Source organism: Rhodamnia argentea, chromosome 1, assembly GCF_020921035.1.
Source record: "Rhodamnia argentea isolate NSW1041297 chromosome 1, ASM2092103v1, whole genome shotgun sequence".
Lineage (NCBI taxonomy): Eukaryota > Viridiplantae > Streptophyta > Magnoliopsida > Myrtales > Myrtaceae > Rhodamnia > Rhodamnia argentea.
In genome coordinates, this window is record NC_063150.1 from 9,574,744 (window position 1) to 9,597,077 (window position 22,334).

Consider the following 22,334-nt stretch of genomic DNA (forward strand, 5'->3'; position numbering starts at 1 on the left):
AAAATGCTCACACGCTCACGGTACCCAGACACTTCCTTTTAACTTGCAATTACATAATACTGGACCTTAAAGATGAACATTACCTTCTATAAAGATTAAAGAGGCTTAAGACCACAACCTATCATAAGATAGCATGCACTCAAGAAGATAACAGCATGAAGAAAACCAGAGAATGGTGAGAAGTAATCACCTCTCTTGATCTAGTTATTTAGGTCAACCATGTATGTACTTCTAGTGCTTGGTGCACATGAGTAACCGAAGGATAAATATGAGAATCCCACGTGACCTGCTTTAAATATAACCTCCTAACCTTACAATGTTCAAAGAGAGATACATATCTGACATCTTATTGCATCTCACGGGGACTGTACCTATGACCTTAAGGCCTTAACATTGCAGCAAATTCAACCCCTTCAAATGTTATTTCCTGAGAAATTTAAATAATATGATAAAGGAAATGCTGATTCATAGATCAAATCAATCTAGATATTTGACAGCCGGTAGAGAATGGGTCATTAATAGTACATTCTTAAAGTATATTTTACTCTGTTTTGTTATTCTGTAAAGAGAAAAACAAATCCTTTTCATTTTATATAAAAGAATTTGGTAAACTAGAGATGACTTCCTAATCCCACTTCAGAGTTCACCTAAGGGATATCAGGCAAAAGGGCCTAAGGAATCATAAATAGCACCCATTACTTTGAGATGACCTGGTCAATCAATCTGTATGGAGATTTAAGTCTCAGACCTTAGTTTCAAGCACATGGATCGTGAAACAAGGAACTCTCAATCGAATCTTCTCACGTGAATAGAATCGCAAATATCCCTTCTGACTGTTTGATGCCTCACAAAAACGTAGGACTCTGGTAGAACCATCTGCATATACTTCATATCCAATCTCAACCATGTCCTTGTATCCACCATACTTACTTTTATCATCTCGTAATTTCTTGTCTCGATGTAAACGAGATGATAGCCTTTCATGCTTCTGGACCTTAATGAAAGGCTTCCACTCCCGAACTTTATCCAAGTTAATTTCACGTATTAGATGCATACCTACAAAATAAATGAAATAGTCATTCATGCAACTCAAACTTATTGGATACCATGAATTGCCAGTTTCCCAACTTGAGAGTCAAATTGATGGATATGCTTTAGACTAATATTGCATTGAATTCTCGATGACTTGTTAAATGTTAAGCATATCCCATTCACCATGCATGTATTCGCAGTGCAATCTCCGTCATGTCTATTATGCAAGACACAAGCTATTCACTTCAAATAAAAATAACAGCAACTCAATTACACCTAATATTAATGTACTAGAACGTAAGCAGACTCCAGTATTTGGGACAAAGCTCGGTTGTCATCATCCATCAACATTGTGGTAAGAGGTTCCGAGGAACTAAATTCACGTCGCATACAAGTAAGCCACCAAATATTTAGCTCCGCATAATTTTGATATAACAACCATAAGAAACTATACATATTCCTAGACTATATTGGCACATAGCATGTTTACGGAGTTTGATTGGGCCTTATGTACATGTAGTTTTCCTCTGGCCAATAGCTTAAGCTATTGGATATGATATTCTATCATGGTATAAGAGTCAGATCTTAATTCTTCGCGTCCCATTTAATATTTTGTTTCACATGTGATTTTCGTTTGTCTAATTCCCATTTGTCAATTTCACATGTTCTTTGTTTGATTTGCACATGAGAGGCGGTGTGGTGTTAAAGTATATTCCATATCGCTTGTTTATGAGGTTTGACTAGCCTTATATCCCTTTAGTCTTCCTCCACTCAACAGTTTAAACTTTTGGGTTGGACGTTTTAATACACTCATCAGAAGACAGCTGCTAAGAAGATTGATACTGCATGGACAAAAGAGTATAACTAGCAGCCTCAAGATGCATCACATTTCCAAGGTGCTCAACAACTTTGTATTTGTAAAATAGTTTCAACAGCTTCTAGTGGCAACACGCACATTCCAAGTTGTCAATAAATCTTCTGTCATGTTCTTTCCTTTGTCCAAACGATACATAGTTCAGCAAGTCATCAGGTACTACCAACTTCTTTCTGGATAGAGCAGATATAGAAAATTCTCTGGTGGGGGAAAATTTCACAGTTTTGACTATAATAAATCCAGTTTATTCAGTCTAATGATGTACAGAATAATGATTTGCTAAGTAAACTGATAGATGTCTATGACCAAGTAGATTTTGCTTTCGCCTAGGCACTATACGGCACTAATTATAGATATGTCTCTAAATTTCACAGTGGATGGCGAAAAATGCAAGAAATTGTTGGGCAATAGCTAGAGCTAGTATTATCTAGAGCATTGGAATTTCTCATGCTCGGCATTAGAAAGTTCCTGTTTCTAATTATCAGCACTAATCTTAGCTACTGTAGATCTAGTAAGGTACCTGACCTATTTTTATCATTGGTATCAGACGTTCATTCACAAATATTGTACATGCAGGGCAATTTCGGGAACACCAAGAAGGAAAAGAAAGTAGTTACCAGTTATCTGCACAAGGAGTCTACGTGGAAGAGTCAAATCATCCCAGACATAATCAATGCTGTGTTCAGGTTGAAGAACCTCAGGGTCTGAGGTTTCCTGCAAAAGTTCCAAATCATTCATTACACTTTCCGTGATACAAATGTAGCCATGACCAAGAAAAAGTTTAATGATTGCCCAACCTTCTGATAGTAAGTGAGCAAAGAATCACGCAAATGATTTTCAATCCTGTAAGGAAGTTCCACATTTGGAGGTCTATAAAACTGCAAAATGAGGGAAGAACTTTCTTCTATCACATGAACATTAGCGTACTGTGGAGTGTTGTTTGTTGCAGGCACTTGATTTGCTTGTCTTCTAAACTTTAGAAAAAAGCATCCAAGAGAAGCTACACAAATAGGTCCGGACCACCCAAATTCAGGGTCATTTAAATGGAACTGGACATATGTCATAGAATCATCATTGGTATTTCGGTGCTTTCTAATGAAGTTTTCGAACAAAGTGAATTCACTCCTTTCACTGATTCCACTACGCAGCTGCAACATTGTTCTTTCCTTGCTCTTAACAGTAATCATGCCTGCCATGTCATCCTTTACGCAAAAGGGTGTTAATACAAGTTAGATAATCAGACAAACATGTGAACAGAAAGTGGTCTAAAGATTCAGAACAAACCTCCAAGTAGCATTGGCGCACAATGATGTTTTCCTGAGAATCATTCACTACTACAAACCGCGGGACAATTGTTATCAATTGTGCAGGAACATCCACTTTACCCAAAGTTGGCTGCACAAGCACCCCAAACTTTGCGAAATATTTAACCTTATTCCCTTCCTCGATTTCCACTCTCACTTCTGAAAGGCCTGATAGAGCATCTAAATCCAGCAGTGCCTCATGTGAATCAAGTTCCAACAAAGTTACCCTAACCTTGTTAGACCTAACAACAGTATCAATTCAGGTACATGTGATGGCGCAAGAAAAATAAAAAATCTATTACTAGCCCATCTTACTTGGAATACCACGATGCGCTTGACTTTGGAGGCAAAATTAGTCCGCTGTCAGGAGAAATTTTGAAACCAACCTTCCTTGCTTCTTCCCTGGAAGAAATTTGTGTCACTCAAACTCGATGCAGGAGACAAGAAACATGTGCTCATTAGCTGTCTGAGCTATGGTAATTACCTATATAGAGGTTTCTGTTTTAGTCCATAAATGTAAAGGTAAAAGTCCGTCTCATTCTTCAGGGAATATGGTGTGAAAATAACAGCCTGCATGAGTGCCTATTGTTAGTTTCATAGGATCCTGCTGGAAGAACTAATAGTTTAGCATGGAAGGTAATCATACCAAAAAAGAAAATTGAATATCTATGGCTAGCAGCTCAAAAAGCAGAAGGTTGAATATTTATTTGCAAACCTCTAAGATTCCCCTGTGTCCGCGAGACAATCGCAAAGATGCAAAGTACTTTCCACCATCAAAATCCAAATCAATGTCCAAGAATCTGCTGTGTTTTTTTTGCTTAAGTAATTTCTTCACCCAGTCGCTGCTTTTCAGTGGTTTGCAACACGAACCAAATGCAGTCAGAGTTATGTTGAAATATATTTCGGAAGGATCAGCATAAAAGTTGACTGTGGAACCACATGTTAAGATTGCCTGATTCCCAATGTGGCGGCCAACGTATTCACCTGGATCTGCATTGAACTCAAATTTAGTAGGTCAAAAAATTCCAACTGCACAAAAGTTGTTTCTGCCTTTACCTGTATTGGTCAAAAACACATCTATATCTGACTGCAATAAGTTAGAAACTTGGACAGTTGGAAGAAGAACAATGTCTCTTTGCACTTGCAAAGTAAGATGTGAACTTCCAGAGGTCTTGTCTTTTAACTGATCCGGCTGCTGAACAGGCACACTTCTTCTATAGCTTTGAATCAGAAAATGTAGCTTCGTGATATTTGAGCCATTCAATTTGACTCTACAACATGCTGTGCTAAATGAATACTTTATTGAACCGCTGGAGAAGGCCCTACGCACTCTAAAACTCAATTTATCAAAAACTCCAGAGAGATGTTTAGCCTTGCCACCCTCAATATTATCTGACCATGCCACTGATGGCGACCCTTCAGGATTCAAAAGACCTTCAATTTTTGGTCTGAAAGAAAATAAGAAGTTCCCTGCAAATTGAAACATAAAAAATGTAAAAAAAAATGCATAAACTTTACAACAATACATGAGATAGAGAGATGTCTAGCTCCAACATCCATAATTCTAACTATGATACTAAACAATGAAGAATGATTGACATAGAACACTATAGTGGTAGAAGAACAAGAGTTTTCAACACGGAAAGGGAGAGGGGAGATGACAATATATAGGTGGTAACAGAAAATATACTAAGGTGCATACACAATGCCAACACTTAGCCAAATGCTGGATGATCACTTTATTAAATAATCAATTCATCAAAGGAAAACCTCTAGAAGCCTACCATAAAATGACTTCATGTCAAAGATCAAGTACTATGTGAATTCTATACATAGAGGTATAAAAACAATCTGACACAGTATTCTCTCTCTCCCTCTCCCTCCCTCCCTCCCTTCCTCCCTCCCTCTCCCTCTCTCACACATGCAAGCGAGCACGCAGCTCTTTGCTTCCTTTTAACATTCTGATATAGGAAATTGGATAAGTATGTTAGGAGGAGGTGAGAAAAGGATGGTGCAGGCTGCAAAAATTTCACATAGAACGGCAGTGAAACTAAATGATAACTTCCTTGCTCCTAATCCTATACTGCAGATTGAAGAGTAGGAAAGTAGTTTCACACTTGGAGATGTGCTTCCAAAATACAGTCAGAGGCTTGTCATCACGCATCCCTTTCAGCTTTATAGTTTCACAATAAAAAGGTAAGAGGCAAAGTGTCCTCATATTGTCGACCAGCTCAAATAAGATTCCATGATAATCACCACCTTCAAAAGGTCCAGCTTACTGCAACCGTAGTTAGGAAACATCTACTAAGGCCATCAATAAAGAATTTACATACAGATGTATGCAATGCTCAGGCTCTTTGCAAATCATAAAACATATTCGGGTTTGGGCGTTATGGTTTTTGGCCCTGTTGGAGTTTATGGTTTTTTTAAGGAAGTTCTATTTGGTCATTTTCTATGTATTTTGTCCTAAGATGCTAGACAGTAGTTTTACAAATAGAGGCTGCAAAATGGCATAGGTGCAAAAGGCCAGTAGGGTTTCTGGTACTTTCCACCAGAGAGAATGATGAGAGCTAGATATTGTAAATCTAAAGAGATATGGCATGGTTCCAACAGAAAATAAGATGAGAAACTTAATTTAGGTGGTTTAGACATGTGAAGAAACAAATGATCCATCCTAGAGGACAAGTTGGGGTCTTTGGCGAACATACAAATCAAAAAGAGGAAAGGATGTAAGGAGACAAGGCTTGAGAAGATCTATACAGGTGTGGTAATAGGATTTCGCTGGTTGTCTATGCAAACAGCTGAGACTATGTTCTGCTCACTGTAGTCCTTAAAGCTAAATATTCGCTCTCCAGCATATCTGTTTGTGATGCTTAAAACATAGCAATCAAAACAACAAAGTGAAGGATCCACTTAGTAAATAACGTAGCTTTAAAACATACTCATTGATACACAGGAGGCAATTAATACACTTAATAGAATGGAGAAGGATCAGAATGAGAGAAACAAGTGGGAAACTAAATGCCTCCTGATCCATTGGGTTCATGAAAATGTTCACTTTTGATTTCAACTGAAAATGAAAACAGAAATGAAACAGTTTCCATTTACATCTTTCCAATTTTCCTGAAATGTGTTTGGCATGTGATTCAAATGAACATTGTAAAACATGCTTGATTGTGTTATTTTCACAAGATACATATTTTCCTTAAACTATATCAACCTCAAAATTTATCTCCATGGAAATTCTATATCTGCACTAAAAAGTTGCTTAACTGGAAAACATATTTTTTTGGGCTAAAAACTACAAAACATACTCCATTTTCATACTTTAAATCCTCCACTAGGCTTTCAAAATAGTTCATTATCATTAAGAGAAAAGGGGAAGGAAAGAGGAGAGGGGGGGGAGGAGGGGGGTGGTTGGCTTCACTTGCTGCATCATTAACAAAGAACGAAAAGAGATTAAGTCATCAAAACAAAAAAGAAAGGAGGATCAAACAAATCTACAAGCTTTTGGCTGCCCAGAAGCTTCGCTACAGGAAGAAGCTTAATGGGTCATGACCATCCTCAATTGAGGTTACATAAGGCTCTGCCAGTTGATGCTAACGTTGCTTCATCCATGATTACTAGAAGCACAATGTTTTTGTTTTATGCCTTTTCTTTTGAATCTTCAAACTTCTGGACTTTTAGAGCAATAAAATAATAAAATATTCCTTCATCTAGCAGCTTGACCTTTTTCAACATTTGGCAACGGTCCAACAAAGTTATACATGGTACCAAAGCAGGAGGGCCTAAGTTCAACTCTTCTCAGACTCTTTATTTGCATCTGTAATTACATATATCCTTGCTTCGGTCTTAGGCAAAAACTCAGTCCGCACATGAGGGGGAGTATTCGAACATTTAGATATTAAACATTGCCGTCATCTATTAGTTTAAATTTTTAGAAACTGTCGGGAATGATCCCGCAAAATAATATAAAAGCCTTCGAAGGTTTTCAAACCATGTTTTTAAGTCAAAACTATTACCACGTCCTTGCCAGCACATTCTCTTTCCCAAATGAGAAAGGAAACAGGAATTTAGAAAATGTTCTTCAAACGAACATGCCCTAAAGTAGAAAACAATGATGTCTAAATCAATTTAGAAATTGGGATAAGCAAAGTATACCTAAACTCAATGATGTTATCACTTTTTTAGATCCCCCAGACATCTTTATTGCATCAAACATGGCAGTGGAATCATCCATCGTCTCCCCCTTCTTCAGCAAAACCAATGCAGATCCATCTCTCTCCTGTTCAGGCCGTTGAAATTGAAGCTCCACAGAGAAGTCAGTTTCATTTTGTATTCTTGTTAAAGGAGAAACCACAATTGATAAGCCATCCTACAAGAAACAACAGAACATTGACAAGAACAAAGTTATAGAGGCTTGACTATTTTTCAGAAGCTTAGCAAACGCTGAGGACTGCTCTGGTGCTCACCTCAAATTTCCGGACAACGTCAACTATGATATATGGTCCTGGATAAGTCCTGGAATCTGTTCAAAGGTTAACAAGAAGAATGATACAAATGAACTTCACGCTGTAAACGCTTGTCAGCAAGGACGGTAACTTTCTTAACAAAATTATATATGTCAAAAAAGTTGTCATTTTGACCTCATCTATAAGCTAAGCATAAGCATAAGCAAGGAACAATTCACATCCAAGAAACAAATGCTATTTCACCAGCAGGATTTATACATCCATCTTATCTATTTATTGCTGTACAAAAATTTGGATATACAGCATTATCAAGGTGAGGTCCTGAAATCCAACTTCAATAATTTGAAGTGAGACAACAAGGTCACCTACAAAATTTCTCTTATTCCCATTGTCCCCTTCAAATAAGATATTTGTCAGCAAAGGTGGGACATTCACATTGCAATGGGCAACCATAACAGCCCCCAGACCTCAGTTCTTTCACTTTCTAGAAAAAAAAATTTGCAAACTGCCTGTCAATTCAACTTAACTAATTACTGAAAAAGAAAATCAATAGGGCACATTGCATTAATCTCCAAAGAGCGGAAATTAGTATACCTGGTCAACTTCATTTCACAATAAGTTCAGATAAACAATTCCAATCTAAAAAATATGCCCTATCTCCATTTCAATATTAACAAATTGATGTCACTTCTCTTTACCCATTTATTCGAATAATATAAACCCTTTCGGCACTTAATTATACTTGTTACTTCTTCTTCTGCTGATGATACAAGCACATCAAGAAGTTAAATATCTGTATAAAGTAACCATATACCTTACATGTAGCCATCTGCAAGTCTGCTTTCTTAAGATTCGTATATAACACAAGATGTTGAACTCTGGGTTTAAGATTAAACTATAATAACTTTTTGTTGAAGAGTCAAAGCCTCAACCGATAGAGCTTCAAGCACTCCATTGTTACAATCGCAGTATCCTGAATTTAATGAATTAGTTGGTTTTGTCGCCCACACTCTTCAGCAATTTTGTAAACTAATTTGACTTGACCGTGTTTCAAAGAGATCTACTGCCTTTTTGTCCTACAGGTCCAGTGAACAGTAACATAAATAGTTTGAGCCATTTTGCTAATTCACATATCAAAATTTAATCACCCGAGATACGGTTACAAATTATTTAAACAATGCTCAAAGAAAGCTAGTTAGTACGTCTAATCCAAATATAGGAACTTGCAGTTGAATGAATTTTTCTTTTAACTAGACCATACAGGCGTTGACAAGGTTCAACTAGTCCAAAACTGGTTGGTTAAGCCTGGTGAGGACTGGTTTTGAAGAAGTTATGTCATTGCATGCCCAAGGATTTGAACCAGCAAACTCCCAGTCCCTGGTTAAAGCTCCAGCCACAACACCACATTTGTACTAGCTAACCAATACAGCAACAACATAACTAATTCCTCTTGGACAAGAGGCGTAATAATTCATGATGATGTTGGGAAGCGTAGACAATCAAAAGCTGGAAATTGCAAAAACAAGAGATTCAACTATACACGATTCTCTATGAAAAGAAGATTTCAACGGCCAACCTTGTGGTGACACAATCCGTGTCCTCCATGCAATTGCTTGAGTTTCTAAGTATGAAACATGTATGGAAGAAGTTGTATTTGAACCTAAAGCAAGTTGGACTGAAACAACAGCTGCACATTCTGGATCTTGATCACCAAGGCATCTTCCAAGAGCATACAAAAAAATGTGTCATGCTACTGTTATATGCTTGTATTGACTTGTATGCATATATTTCCATGTCGTGGACAATTTTAATAGGCAACTTCAGATAAGATAAATGTGATGGTAACTAACCGATCCCAGACACAATAACATTATTATTCCGTATGCACTAAACTTCATCTGTTATTTTCTGTCTCTAATTCATCTACTATCTATGTTTAAGCCTCTTATTGTCAGCCTCAAAGCTGCGAACTTTGGTGCAGACCACAGACTGAAAGAAGCATAACAAGCTAGACCTCCTGTAGCAGTCAAACACATCAACAAACCATCAAGGCTTGGACCATGTTTCCCTAAAATAATGAATGTCCTGAGCTATCCAACCTCTGATTGTGCTGATAATTCCAAGTTTTATCTTTTCAATGGAAAAACAAAAAAACTTTCCTGCTTTAAACTGTAAGATTATTAAGCCTCCAGAAATTTCATGTCTAAAACATGGTGGCAGCTCTTTAGACACAAATATTTTCTAGCTTGTAGGTTGAAATTGGGAGGCAGGGGCACATCTTTGGGGCTTTTCTTTTTATTTTTTTATTTTTATATATGTGACCCCTTTGGGGCTCTTAACATACTTACTCATCAAAGACTAAAGGGAGCTAGTTCATTCAAAAACTTGGTGAAATCTTGCCACAACACTTGGTAAGAACGCCTCCAAACAATCTTAATATCTTTAGCATTCTCGGTGCAATGAATCATCCAAATATATCTTCTTAAAAGGTTAGGAAAAACACAAAACCAACAAAGGAAGGCATGACTCTAATAGAGGTTTATTCTTCTTGCACAGATGACAGGGGAATCATGCTCATACATTCTTAGAGAATTAAATCCTAATGAGAACACCTTCTACACAGGGACTTCCTACAAGCTGCACCTCAGATGCATAACGAAGCCACAAAGGAAATGTTACGGTTTTGGAACGTTCCTATCACAATAAGCCCACACCAAGATAAAACTTTTGACAGCCAAAAAGGGAAAAAAGAAAGGACTTTGACCTTTGAGACTAACAATTCGCTTAACTTTGCATACTTACCAGGCACATGCAAGATGACATTCCCCAATGCATGCTATTGCTAGAAACAAGGTACACGGCATGCAAGTTTAGTACAGAGCTGTGTACCAATGGAGTAGCAATGAAAACTAAGTTTTGTACCCTTGATCTATATAATAGAATATGTGCAAAAATTGAAAATGCATGTTGCATCCTGTGTGTTGGCATAATGTCGATCAAGCTCAAGGGGAACTTTATGCACTTTGTTAAACAGCTAGGTTCCAATATACCAAATTTTGAGTGATGAAGTGTAAGAGCGTTCAAATGGAGTGTAGCTGAAGCAAGAATGCTTTGTTTGAGATGTTATCCATGAAAGTTGAAAGGGCCCCACGTGAAGCTAAGAAGACAGTTGAATAAGGTGATATTGACTTGCAAAAGAGACTAACTATTATGAGCTCCGGTGACAAAAAGTGACGTTAGGGTGAGAGAGCAAATAAAAAAGGGCGGAATGAGGTCAAATATAATATAGGAATTCTAAAAAGGATATGAGTCGGATGGACCTCTAGGAGGAATTGACACTTCATATGAAACAATGACATAAAATGTATTTGTCTATGCTTCTAAAAAATTAATCCACTTATAAAGAAATGGATGAGGCTAATATAGGAGCCAAATGTGTGCAAGAAGTGAACACAGTGATGACTTATAATATAAGTATTTACATGATGAGTTGACTCAAATGTTGCGAAAATTTTGGTCATCCACCAACTCCTCGCTTGAGTCAATATAAGCCCTATAAGCAGCAGGAACATGCGTGGCAAAACTACCGTACAGAGAACTAGTCCCTCGCTTGAGGGACGTTTTAAAGAACCTTGTTTCAAAAAGCAGAAAGCAGAATGTGGTTGAGTCTATTTCTGGGTATTGTCCTTTCTTAGGAGGGAATCTTGTGACTTGGTGCAGCAAAAAGCAGAATGTGGTTGCTCGGTCTATTGCTGAAGCAGAGTTTCGTGCAATGGCACAAGGAGTTTGTGAGCTGTTATGGCTTAAAGGATTACTTGAAGATCTTGGTGTATCCGTTCATCTTCCTATGATGCTATATTGTGATAATAAGGCTGCCAATAGTATTGCTCACAATCCTGTACAACATGACCGTACAAAACACGTGGAGATTGACAAACACTTTATCAAGTTGAAGTTGGGAAGTGGATTGATTTGTATGCCCTTTGTACGGTCTGATGATCAACTTGTTGATGTGTTCACTAAAGGACTAGGGAGTAAATCGTTTCATCCTATTTTAGTCAAGTTGGGCATGTGTGATATTTATGCTCCAACTTGAGGGGGAGTGTTGAGAATATTTGGCCCATGAAGGCATATTTGTCTATTTTCTTTATTATTTTCCGAATAGTAGCAACAAGGGCAATATTGTAATTCTTGGCCTTTTGGCTTTATTATAAATAGATGGCTTGGGGTCACATTGACCTAACCAAGCATTCGGTTCAGTTTTTTCTCTCAACACTTAATACCATTTTCACACAATTGTTCGAGTGGGAATTGGCTTCTACATTAGCATTGGAACTCAAAATGATTCCCTACTTCTTCCTCTTATAAAGGTTCTACCCCGGTTCATGTTGTGTGCGCGACACCCCACTCATCAATTCCACACGCCCTTCCTAATCCGACTTGCACCCGAGAGTGGGCGTTTAAAGTATAACACATTGCTTGTCTATAAGATTTATATGTGCCTTATATTCATATTGTTTCCCTCCATTTATTGGCTTAAGCTTTCGGGTTGAACATATGATATGCATAAACAACCTTTCCAAAAGTCCCAAAGGACAAGATAAGCAATGTTCTGGAGTCTGGTGTTCATTCTAGAGTTATCACATTCCAACTCGTACATTCCCATGTATACAATTGGCAATGCATCTCTATTACGGCTTCATCAATCTTCACTTTAAGTGTGGATTTGTGTTGGCATTGTACCTTAGCCAGCCTCCCCATATGGTTCTTAAGTTGGGATTTTTTTAGTGTGAAAGATTGAGATTGTGAGATTTTGTGGGACCACCGCCAACTATTCTAAAAACTTAAGCTATTAGATGAAGGCGTGGTTTAACATGTAAATATTCTATCACTCCCCCTCACCTTAATATGGTCTTTTTAGCCTAGCACTAAGCGTGGACATATTTAATAAGGGAGACAAATGGGCCTGGAAAGATTTGAACTTGGGCCTCCCGCTCCGCACAATGTGAGATTTTGTGGGACCATCGCTAACTGTTCTAAAAGCTTAAGCTATTAGATAAAAGCGTGATTTAATATTTAAATATTCCATCAGGGATTAATAAGTCTGTTTTCCCAGCATAATTAATCTTGGAGTACTCATGTACTAGCTGGGAGTTAATGCTGAAATATTTGAATGAGAGTTCATCAGGACTTTCAGGAAAAAACACATTAATAATGGTGGTACAGCATCCTCCATGTGTTCGTCAATTTTTTTGAAATCTATGAGCTAAATAGGATCCTTGAACTGAGAAACAGTATAGAGAACATCATAAGAAGATCCTACAGTAAATTCCCAGAGAATCTGGATAAGAGAGGATGTACCTCACCTCAAGTATACAGAAGCAGACTGCTTCCCAGATAACTTTAAAGTATGGTTGCCATAGAACTGACAAAGAACATTAGCACCTGTCTGGTTTTCCACCTGGAATTATTCAGCTATTAAAAGATCAACTTTTACTGGTTCATTCCTATAGTGCATGTAATACTCTACGAGAACATTGGGGGGTTGGTCATAACATGAAGGGACGATATACATCATATGCAGATCAAACATATCTAAACAATCTTGGCAAATTGATAAAATTAGGCCCATTAGGGAGATTTGATTGGCATATGCATGTATGGACAAGTTCTCTTATGAACATCAGGAAATAGAAATTCAGCATGGATGGTTTTGTCACCTGGTGCATGGTGAAGCATGCAAGTACTATAGTCACCATCTATTTAGACAGCGGGATACTAACTTTTAGAATTCATGCCTATATTAAGTACTTAGTTCAAGCATCCCATATGTGAAGCATGACTCCGAAGATTAGAATCCACTGGCTTTAGCTTTCAGATTTGCTTCAACTTATTTACAGTAGAATTCTTGCAGGATGTTTATTTGAAAGAACAGGATACAAAAATCAAGTTCCACTATAATTCACTTGTGTATCAGTAAATCCAGGTGAAGCATGCAATTACTATAGTCACCATCCATTTAGACAGCGGGATACTAACTTTTAGATTCGCTTCAACTTTTGTAATTCAACTTATTTACAGTAGAATTCTTGCAGGATGTTTATTTGAAAGAAAAGGATGCAAAAATCAAGTTCCACTATAATTCACTTGCGTATCAGTAAATCCAGGAATTAAAAGTTGCATGAGTTGGCTAAAATCGCATTACATAGTCCTGATACATTACTGACATTCCAAAATTACTCAAGTGCAAATCTAATTTATTTTATTTACAGTTCCCTTCTTGTACCAAATAAAACATGCATCACTATTGTGACGGACTAAAATGGATTACACCAGTGAAATTTTTACCAGCAATTACTGCAGATAAGTCAGTCTGTTCAAAGTGAAAAAGTACAATTAAAAGAGAGAGGAAAGGCTAAATGATAGGATACTATGTAGCAAATTATGCATTCTGCTTACACGAGAGAGTCCATAAGTATGCTAACTGTTGTATGCCACTGTACGGTATAAGAGAAAGTTCATAAGTTTTATACTGGTCCATCATGCATACATAATGGACTATTTCTCCAACCTCTGGAATAAGTTTTCATTAACTGACAGCAATAGTATCAGTAATATGCTAGAATAAAAATGCACATCACCTACAATTAGGTGTTCTCATGTACGGCTGGTGCATGAAGATGATACCATCTCTTGAGATACACAACTTGAGGCATATAAGCATACAAATTATCATCCACACGTGTAAAGAAGCAACGAATTGTTTAAAGAAACACCTAGTTGCTTATATTAGTTTAAGCAAAAAACCTTGCAGAGGTTGGATAGAACCAAGGCAGTTCTAACTGTGTATGGGCCGCCTATATTCAATTCTCCAACCACGAAGAGAAGTACATCCAACGAAAGCTCAGTTAGAGACAAATTCAACTGTGAAAAGGGAAGATATAGACTTCAGATATATGTGGTGGTACGTCGGAAAAGAGAATTTTGCATAGGATATCATGCTTCAAACCTCTTTTATCTTGCAGAAAAATGAGATGGGAAGTCCATGCTTCAGAATATCTGATCCATGAATCTGTAATCTGGAACGGTAGTATACACCTACTTCAACAGGGTGCATAAACTCTCTCCTACACCATATAAAACAAACTTAGGGAAAAGCACAAACTACAAACATGCATCGACAAACTTGCAGAGAGAGAGAGAGAGAGAGAGAGAGAGAGAAATTTTCATCATAAACAATTACCATGCATTCTTCTGCGCATCAAAATAATCTAGCAAAACTCTAAATGTGCACATAATTCTGACTTTAACAGGCAGACTTTGCACAGTGAACTGGGCATCAACAATGTGACCTTGAAGGAGAGGAATAGTATCCACTGTACCCAAAAGTTCATGGACAATTGTCACAGAAACCTTGTCAACTTTAACATCAATCCTAGGAAGAAGTACTCTAGACTTCCTCTCTTCAGGCACGTGTTCATTGTCATGCAGATCCCTCCCCAAGACATCCATAGAGCCCCCCATATCCAACATTGCACGATCATCACTTGAAGCAGTATGTTGAAGCACTTTAAACTTGAATCGATTTCCAGGTTTTCCCACAAACTCGGGAACCCCATTGACAAAAGCAATGGCACTGTCATTTTTTTTGTTTACCAGGTAAAAGGTATGTTTGACCAACTGATTGTAAGCATCCTTCTCAATATCACTCTCAGAATTGTCAGTTTTACAGGGATCTGCTCTCCAGAGTGCCCAGCTACCATTACTACTGCTGGAGACTTCAACAAAACCAGAACCTTGACGATATGCTAATTGGACTGGGTTCCCAGACTCATCCTTCGCATGCAGGGATGTTAAAGAGAACCACAATATAGAGGACCTCCACCTCCTTTGACTGTGGTAGTTGACCTACGTGAGAGTTAACAATAGGTACTTCAGTTGCCTTAACATCAATAACGGAGAAAAGCTAATGTGCCAAAAGAGGCAGATGTATCAATTGTATAAATCATGTTCTTTGAAGCCTAAACGGGAGATACTTTTAGATCCAAATGATTACCACTATTTGCCATGCATAAAACTTTCCAAAGCATTTGTTGCATATTGATGTACATGATGACTTGAGGCAAAAACCTTTTTTCTGTTCCAGTGAAACAACTCTAGCTCAAGACCGACTAAAAGTTTCGAAAGACAAACATCACATACCCTGAAAAGAGCCTGTTCTCCGACAAGAGAATAATGAATAGAACCAACTAATTTGCACTCAGTTCTTTCACCTTCAACAGTGAAATACATGTGTTCATCGATATCTTGAATAGCGACGATTGCTCCTGTATAACAGTAGATGTTTCTAGTTAATCACCAAAACGCTGCAATAAGAAGTCTGAACCATCTAATAAATTACCATCTGGTACAATTTTCTCGAAAGTTTTATTCAGTCTCTGGTTGTTGGACCAATGCCTCGGTTGTAACCCAGCAGTGGTCCCCTTGGTTGCTGCTCCAGGCAAGGCCCCAACAGCTGACAAGAAAATCTGATGGGGATGAAAACTAATCAAAGGCAGCAACAGAATGATAGTCCTAAATAAAAGTAAGCAGATGCATTATAATACAAATTGCTAGCTTTACGAGATTGTCATGTCACTCATCAGCAGCAAAAATTAATCAAAACTCCAGTGGAATTTATTTGATGGAACAGATTTAGGACACCTGGGGCATTACTTTCCAGCGGATGACCGTCAACACTGGATCAGACGAGAATTTTCTCAGTTCATTTTCTGATAGCAATCTGCCTTTCACTGTTTAACATAGAACATTGAAAGAGCAGAACTATACTATCCTTCTAAAACTTTCTAAGAAAGATTTCTACAGAACTTGATTCCTTGCCACTTACAATCTAAATCTAAAAATGAAACAACTGATGCCTTCAACTTGGACTAAATATGTTCCTCGTCTTTCCAATGACCACTAGGTTTAGCCTATCACGTTCCTTTTGGGGGAAGGATCTGGAATTTGGAGCTCATAACTTACATTAAAGCATCAACAAATTCCTAATATATCATGTAGCCAGTCACTGCTAAGTAGAAATGACATACAGACAAGAGAGTATATTGAAATCTTTTTCCTTCTAAAAATTAAACAGGTCGAAAGATGCCACTGGTATAGCACAAACAGATTTGAATAAACTTATTTACTTACCTGTATCTCAGACAAGGAAATGTTCATGTCAAATCCTGAAATCGAACCACGACCAACCAAAGCGTAATCTAAGTCCCCAGGACCACAGTAGGCCTTCTCCACATGTATCAAAGCACCAAAATGCTTCAAAATGAACTTCTTATCTCTTGAACGGAAGACCCTCATTGAGGAGATATGTGCAACAGAATGCCTTGAAGATGGAAAGTCTTCTGACAAGGTATCAATTTCAACTGAAGCAATACCATCTTCACCTCCGTATCTCATGGTAGGATTTCCGGATGACATTTGTCTTGAGAGACAAGGAAAATGAGGGACATGATTCTCACCATCGACGTTTTGATTATGAACTTGAGAAAGGACTGACAGACGAGAGAAGTCAAAAACAAGTTCTTTTCTCCTAGTTTCTGTTACCAGGTTCAAACCTATATCAACCTCAATCACGAGTTCCCGAATAGCACCTGCATCACATGACCATAGTATTATGTACCTGTGTTATGACTTAGGGATATTGAGCAACAAAAGGATGAAAATACCAGATTTATCTTCAGCCGCAAGAACTAAGGATAACTGAGATATGTCAAAGCAAAAGACTTCAAGTTCCAGGAGTGCCAATCTTGTTCGGGATGATGAATGGAGCACAACTTCATCACTATCCATGATGTTTTTGTCATTAAAAGTTCTAATGTCTCCACCAGGCTCACTTTTTCCAATGTTCTTATCATGTGATTGTACACCAAGCAATATATCTTCCACATGATGTAGAAGGGAAGCATAATAACCAAAGAACACAGTCAAAGCTGCCGTTTCAATCACCAGAAGACCACCCTGTTCATTACCATCATAATTACATTCTGAACAACAGTATGGCTTCAGCTTACATGTTAACACGAATGAAAGGGGAATGAGAAAGAGCATTTCCAAGCATTAAAGAAAATTAGATTTCAATATTATGGATAAAAAAATTGATTTTTCAGCACATAAAATGGCCAAAAAGAAAGCAGATACTAGAGGCATCAAAAGGGTGCAGAATTTATCTAATAAGCGAATTAGCACCTGTATTTTACAAGAAATTCTCTGAAAATTTCCCCCAAAAGACAATGAAAAGAGTAGGTCATTCATCTGGTGTGCCCCAAGAAAGAAACACTTCATTGAGGATTTTCCCATCCAAATTTGACTAACTTGAATATTTATGAGTAACCAGTGACCTGGTTCAGGAGCAATGGAATGCAACGGAGAATTCAACTTGTCAATGAGACTAAATGACCGCAGACTTGATCTTCTCGACTCGACCATCAATGATAAATTCCTCAATATCGTTGACCAGCTGTCTCCATAGATGGAAAGAAGTTCGTCGCTCACTATGTCTTGACAGGGAGAACTCAACGATGAAGTAAACAGCAAGTTCGAAAGGCGTGTTTCATATAAGCAATTAAGAGACTGTAGGATCACATCCCTTAACTGAGACACATCAATAGTGGTTTCTATTTGGCTATCATGCCTGAAAATGACAAAATGCACCCCTGATAGATTGAGAAGAACTTCCAATTTCCCTTCTTCACATGATAACTCCAAAAATATTTGCTTGGTAACAATCCATAAGCCAGAATCAAAGGTAGCATGTTCATCCAGCTTCATAGCATCAAAAGCTGTTGTAAGATTATCCATACTATAGCATATTCTTGATTTCTGAATGAATAAATCCATGGAGTTGAACTGGAAGGTGCTTCTAAGCATGTATAACACACAATTATTTGCAGAAGCGGATTCTTTTATACTATTCTCATAAAAATTATGTCCATCTGCCCCCAGATCTTGCTTCATAAATTGTTGCAGCTCTTGAAGAGGTATACAGCCAGCAGAAGTAGTGGATAAAGTATAAGAAATTGCAGAAAATAAATCTACAACTACCTGCCAAAAAAAAAATAGATGAGCAAATGCATAGAGAATGTATTGTATTGTAACCAAATTTAACTAACATATGAAGAGAGACAGGAGAAGTGAAAAAGTTGTTTTTCAGAAGGACCAATTGTGACAACCAACAGTGAAGGGGCGAAGGGGGAGGAACAGCTCAGGAATAAGAACTTCTTGAAGTAGTAGCACCATGTCAACATAAGACAATCATCTAGGAAATTACAACTTTTTTTGTGAATATTGATATATCTTTACCTATCAGGAGACCCAAAAGGACAAATACATATTATATTTATTCTCAAGAACTCAAGTATATACCAAAGAGGGAAATGCACTCAAGTTGGAGCTAACACAATCCATATGTAGGCCCAGAATACCTCAACCTCATTTCATGAAAAATCAAATACACATCAATCCTCAGCCCATCACCCTGTCCTCACGCCCGTTATGATATTTCAAATGCCAGAAACATTCATTGTGTTGAATGCCACAACTAATAGTCTAATTCTAGTTATCTAATAGAGTTACAAATCAAGGTACATAACATCTACCTTCAACCGTCATAAGGAAGTACATAAAGAGAAAGAACATCAGTTAGTAAATGATAAGAAATGAACATCTAGAAAAGAGTCATTAGACAAATCAACAGTAAGCACCCATTAGAAGACCTGAAAAAGAAAATTTAGAGGACCGAGAAATGCCAACTATGATAACCTATCAAACAAGAAAGAACTCGTGACTTCTTTGACACAGAAATATCTCTACCTAAATGGCCTAGAAGAATGGTTGAAGGTAGATTTTCAGCAGACAGACTCAAGATGTAAAAAGCATAAATTATCAGAACTAAACTCTTTGTCGAAGAATCGGGAGAAGATGTTGGGAAACCAGGAGAAAATCTTGGGATATGATTTTTTTTGTTTCCATTTATTTTTTTTATTTTATTTTTGAATCCTCAAGATTAGGAAGTAGGAAATCTTTTCCTTTTCTGCTTTTATTACCTTTCTATAGCATAGTTGTCCTAGGCTCTATCTATGTGTAATGCTCTTTGTAACAATGTGACAATAAGAAATAGAAGAAACTACTTCTTCTTTGAAATCAACATGGTATCAAAGTGGACGTTTTGAATCCAGCTCCTACTATGGTGAAAACGGCGATGACTAGGGCTCGTAGGGACGCTGATTCAGGTGTCGTGCCAGAGAGAAATTCAACTGATCTCTCTGGACAATCGAGCAATAGCGGAGAGCAATTCTCCCAAAACTCCAATCTGCTATTAATAGTTCACCAATTGAATAGCCGAAATTATTTAGAGTGGGCTCAATCGGTGAAACTAGCAATCGATGGCAGAGGGAAGCTTGGCCACTTGACAAGCGAGGTGAAGGAACCAGCAAAAAGAGATCCGAAATGGAAGGCTTGGAGATCGGAGAACTCCTAGTGATTGCCTGGCAGATCAATTCTATGGAGCCAGCAATTGGAAAACCGCATCTATTCCTTCCGGCCGCTAAAGATGTGTGGGACGTTGTGAGAGAAACATATTCTGATTTGGAGAACTCTTCCCAGATCTTTGAATTGAAGACAAAGCTATGGCAATCAAGGCAAGGAAATCGTGAGGTCACTGTTTACTACAATGAAATGGTGACCTTATGGTAGGAATTAGATCAATGCTATGTTGATAGATGGGAAAGTCCAGTTGATTGCAAGAAACAAATGAAGAGAGAAGAGAATGATAGAGTATACATGTTTCTAGCATGTCTTAATCGAAGCTTGGATGAGGTGAGAGGTAGAATCCTTGGTCAAAAACCTCTGCCATCCATCTGCGAGTTTTTCTCTGAAGTTAGAAGGGAGGAATCTCGGAGACGGATCATGCTACGTGATTCAGAAAAAAAATATGAATTCTATATCCAAGAATTCTGCACTTGTAGCTCGGGGGCTTGATTCTGAAGAAGAGAGGAAGAAGAAACTGTGGTGTGAACTTTGCAAGAAACAATGGCATACCAAAGAAACCTGCTGGAAAATTCATGGCAAACCGCAAAATTGGAAAAAAAGAAGGCTGGAAGAGAAGGAGCAGTAGTGATGGTCGTGCGTTCCAAGCGACAAATGAGGAAGAGCAAATCAAGTCTGATTCGGTTCCATTCACAAAGGAACAGTTAGAGCACCTGTACAAACTCCTTCAACCTCCACAACCTTCTTTAAATTCTTCTTGTTTTTTAGCCCATCAAGGTAATCATTTTTCTACTGCTTTCCTCATAGAAAATCCATACCAAAATACGCCATGGATTCTTGATTCAGGAGCAACAGATCGTATGACAGGCTGTTCAAAACTATTTTCTACCTATAATCCATGTGCAGGAAATAAAAAAATCACAATTGTAAATGGTTCTCTTTCGGCTATAGCTGGATTAGGATCCGTCAAGCTCTCTCCTACCCTCACGCTTCATAATGTTCTTCATGTCCCAAAACTATCTTGTAACTTGCTGTCCATTAGTAAAATAACCTTTGATCAAAAGTGTCGAGCTAATTTTTTCTCATCTCATTGTGAGTTCCGAGACTTGACCTCGGGGAGGATGATTGGTAGTGCTAGAGAGAGTGAAGGACTCTATTTCTTTGAAGATGGAACAAGCTCAAATAGATAAGTTCAAGGTAGCTGTTTTGAATATGTTACCATTTGTAAGGATGATGATATTATGTTGTGGCCTTATAGACTAGGTCGTCCGAATTTTCAATATTTGAAATTCTCGTTCCCAAAGTTGTTTTTGAATAAAAGTCCATCTTCATTTCAATGCGAACTTTGTGAATTAACCAAACATCGTTGAACCAATTTTCCCTCTCAAACCTACAAGCAATCGAAACTATTCTCATTAATTCATAATGACATTTGGGGTCCATCTAGAATTCCTCCGCCCTTAGAAAAGAAATGGTTTGTTACATTTATTGATGATCATACGAGGGTGAGTTGGGTGTACTTGTCAAAAGAGAAATCTGACTTAAGAGTCTGCTTTCAAAAATTTTTACACGATGATACAAACACAATTTCAAGTGCAAATCCAAATTTTTAGGAGTGACAATGGGAAAGAACATTTCAATAAAATTTTGGGACAATTTTTCTTGGAAAAGGGAATTATGCATCAAAGTTCTTGTCTTGACACCCCTCAACAAAATAGGGTGGTAGAGAGGAAGAATAAGCACCTTTTAGAAGTAACTAGAGCTCTACTCTTCACAACTAAAGTTCCCACATACGTATGGGGTGAAGCTCTTCTTACATCCACATATCTTATCAATAGAATGCCTTTAGAATGTTAAAGTTTCAAACACCCCTGAGAGTCCTTCAGAAGACCTATCCAGCCTCTAGACTTGCTGCAGCCTTACCCTTAAAACTATTTGGCTATACCTCCTTTGTCCACATCCATGATAGAAATCGGGGGAAAGTTGATCCTAGAGCAAAAATATATGTGTTTGTTGGTTATGCACCTAACCAAAAAGGGTATAAATGCTTTGACACGATTTCCAAAAAAATGTTTGTCACCATGGATGTCACCTTTTTCAAATTAACCC

The 22,334-nt window shown here is 37.7% G+C and overlaps 1 protein-coding gene across 6 annotated transcripts in view; it reads right to left on the bottom strand.

The window, feature by feature from the left end:
- LOC115740159 overlaps positions 1–22,334 on the bottom strand; it is a 38,966-nt gene that overhangs the window by 5,973 nt on the left and 10,659 nt on the right. For 5 of the 6 annotated variants that reach the window (XR_004015332.2, XM_048282947.1, XM_030673581.2 and 2 more), the window contains exons 5-24: positions 17,928–18,782; positions 17,408–17,699; positions 16,875–17,332; positions 16,084–16,210; positions 15,885–16,009; positions 14,926–15,590; positions 14,692–14,809; positions 14,490–14,606; positions 13,049–13,143; positions 9,259–9,401; positions 7,683–7,738; positions 7,372–7,585; positions 4,267–4,680; positions 3,926–4,200; positions 3,695–3,780; positions 3,526–3,612; positions 3,191–3,452; positions 2,704–3,108; positions 2,524–2,620; positions 749–1,056 (exon numbers count right to left, since the gene is read on the bottom strand). Coding sequence is in view for 5 of the 6 variants with exons in the window: in XM_048282947.1 (XP_048138904.1) it covers positions 749–1,056; positions 2,524–2,620; positions 2,704–3,108; positions 3,191–3,452; positions 3,526–3,612; positions 3,695–3,780; positions 3,926–4,200; positions 4,267–4,680; positions 7,372–7,585; positions 7,683–7,738; positions 9,259–9,401; positions 13,049–13,143; positions 14,490–14,606; positions 14,692–14,809; positions 14,926–15,590; positions 15,885–16,009; positions 16,084–16,210; positions 16,875–17,332; positions 17,408–17,699; positions 17,928–18,782 (5,199 nt within the window). In the remaining variant the exon portion in view is untranslated. The remainder of the gene's footprint in view (positions 1–748; positions 1,057–2,523; positions 2,621–2,703; positions 3,109–3,190; positions 3,453–3,525; positions 3,613–3,694; positions 3,781–3,925; positions 4,201–4,266; positions 4,681–7,371; positions 7,586–7,682; positions 7,739–9,258; positions 9,402–13,048; positions 13,144–14,489; positions 14,607–14,691; positions 14,810–14,925; positions 15,591–15,884; positions 16,010–16,083; positions 16,211–16,874; positions 17,333–17,407; positions 17,700–17,927; positions 18,783–22,334) is intronic. The other variant, XM_048282914.1, reaches the window with a different exon arrangement.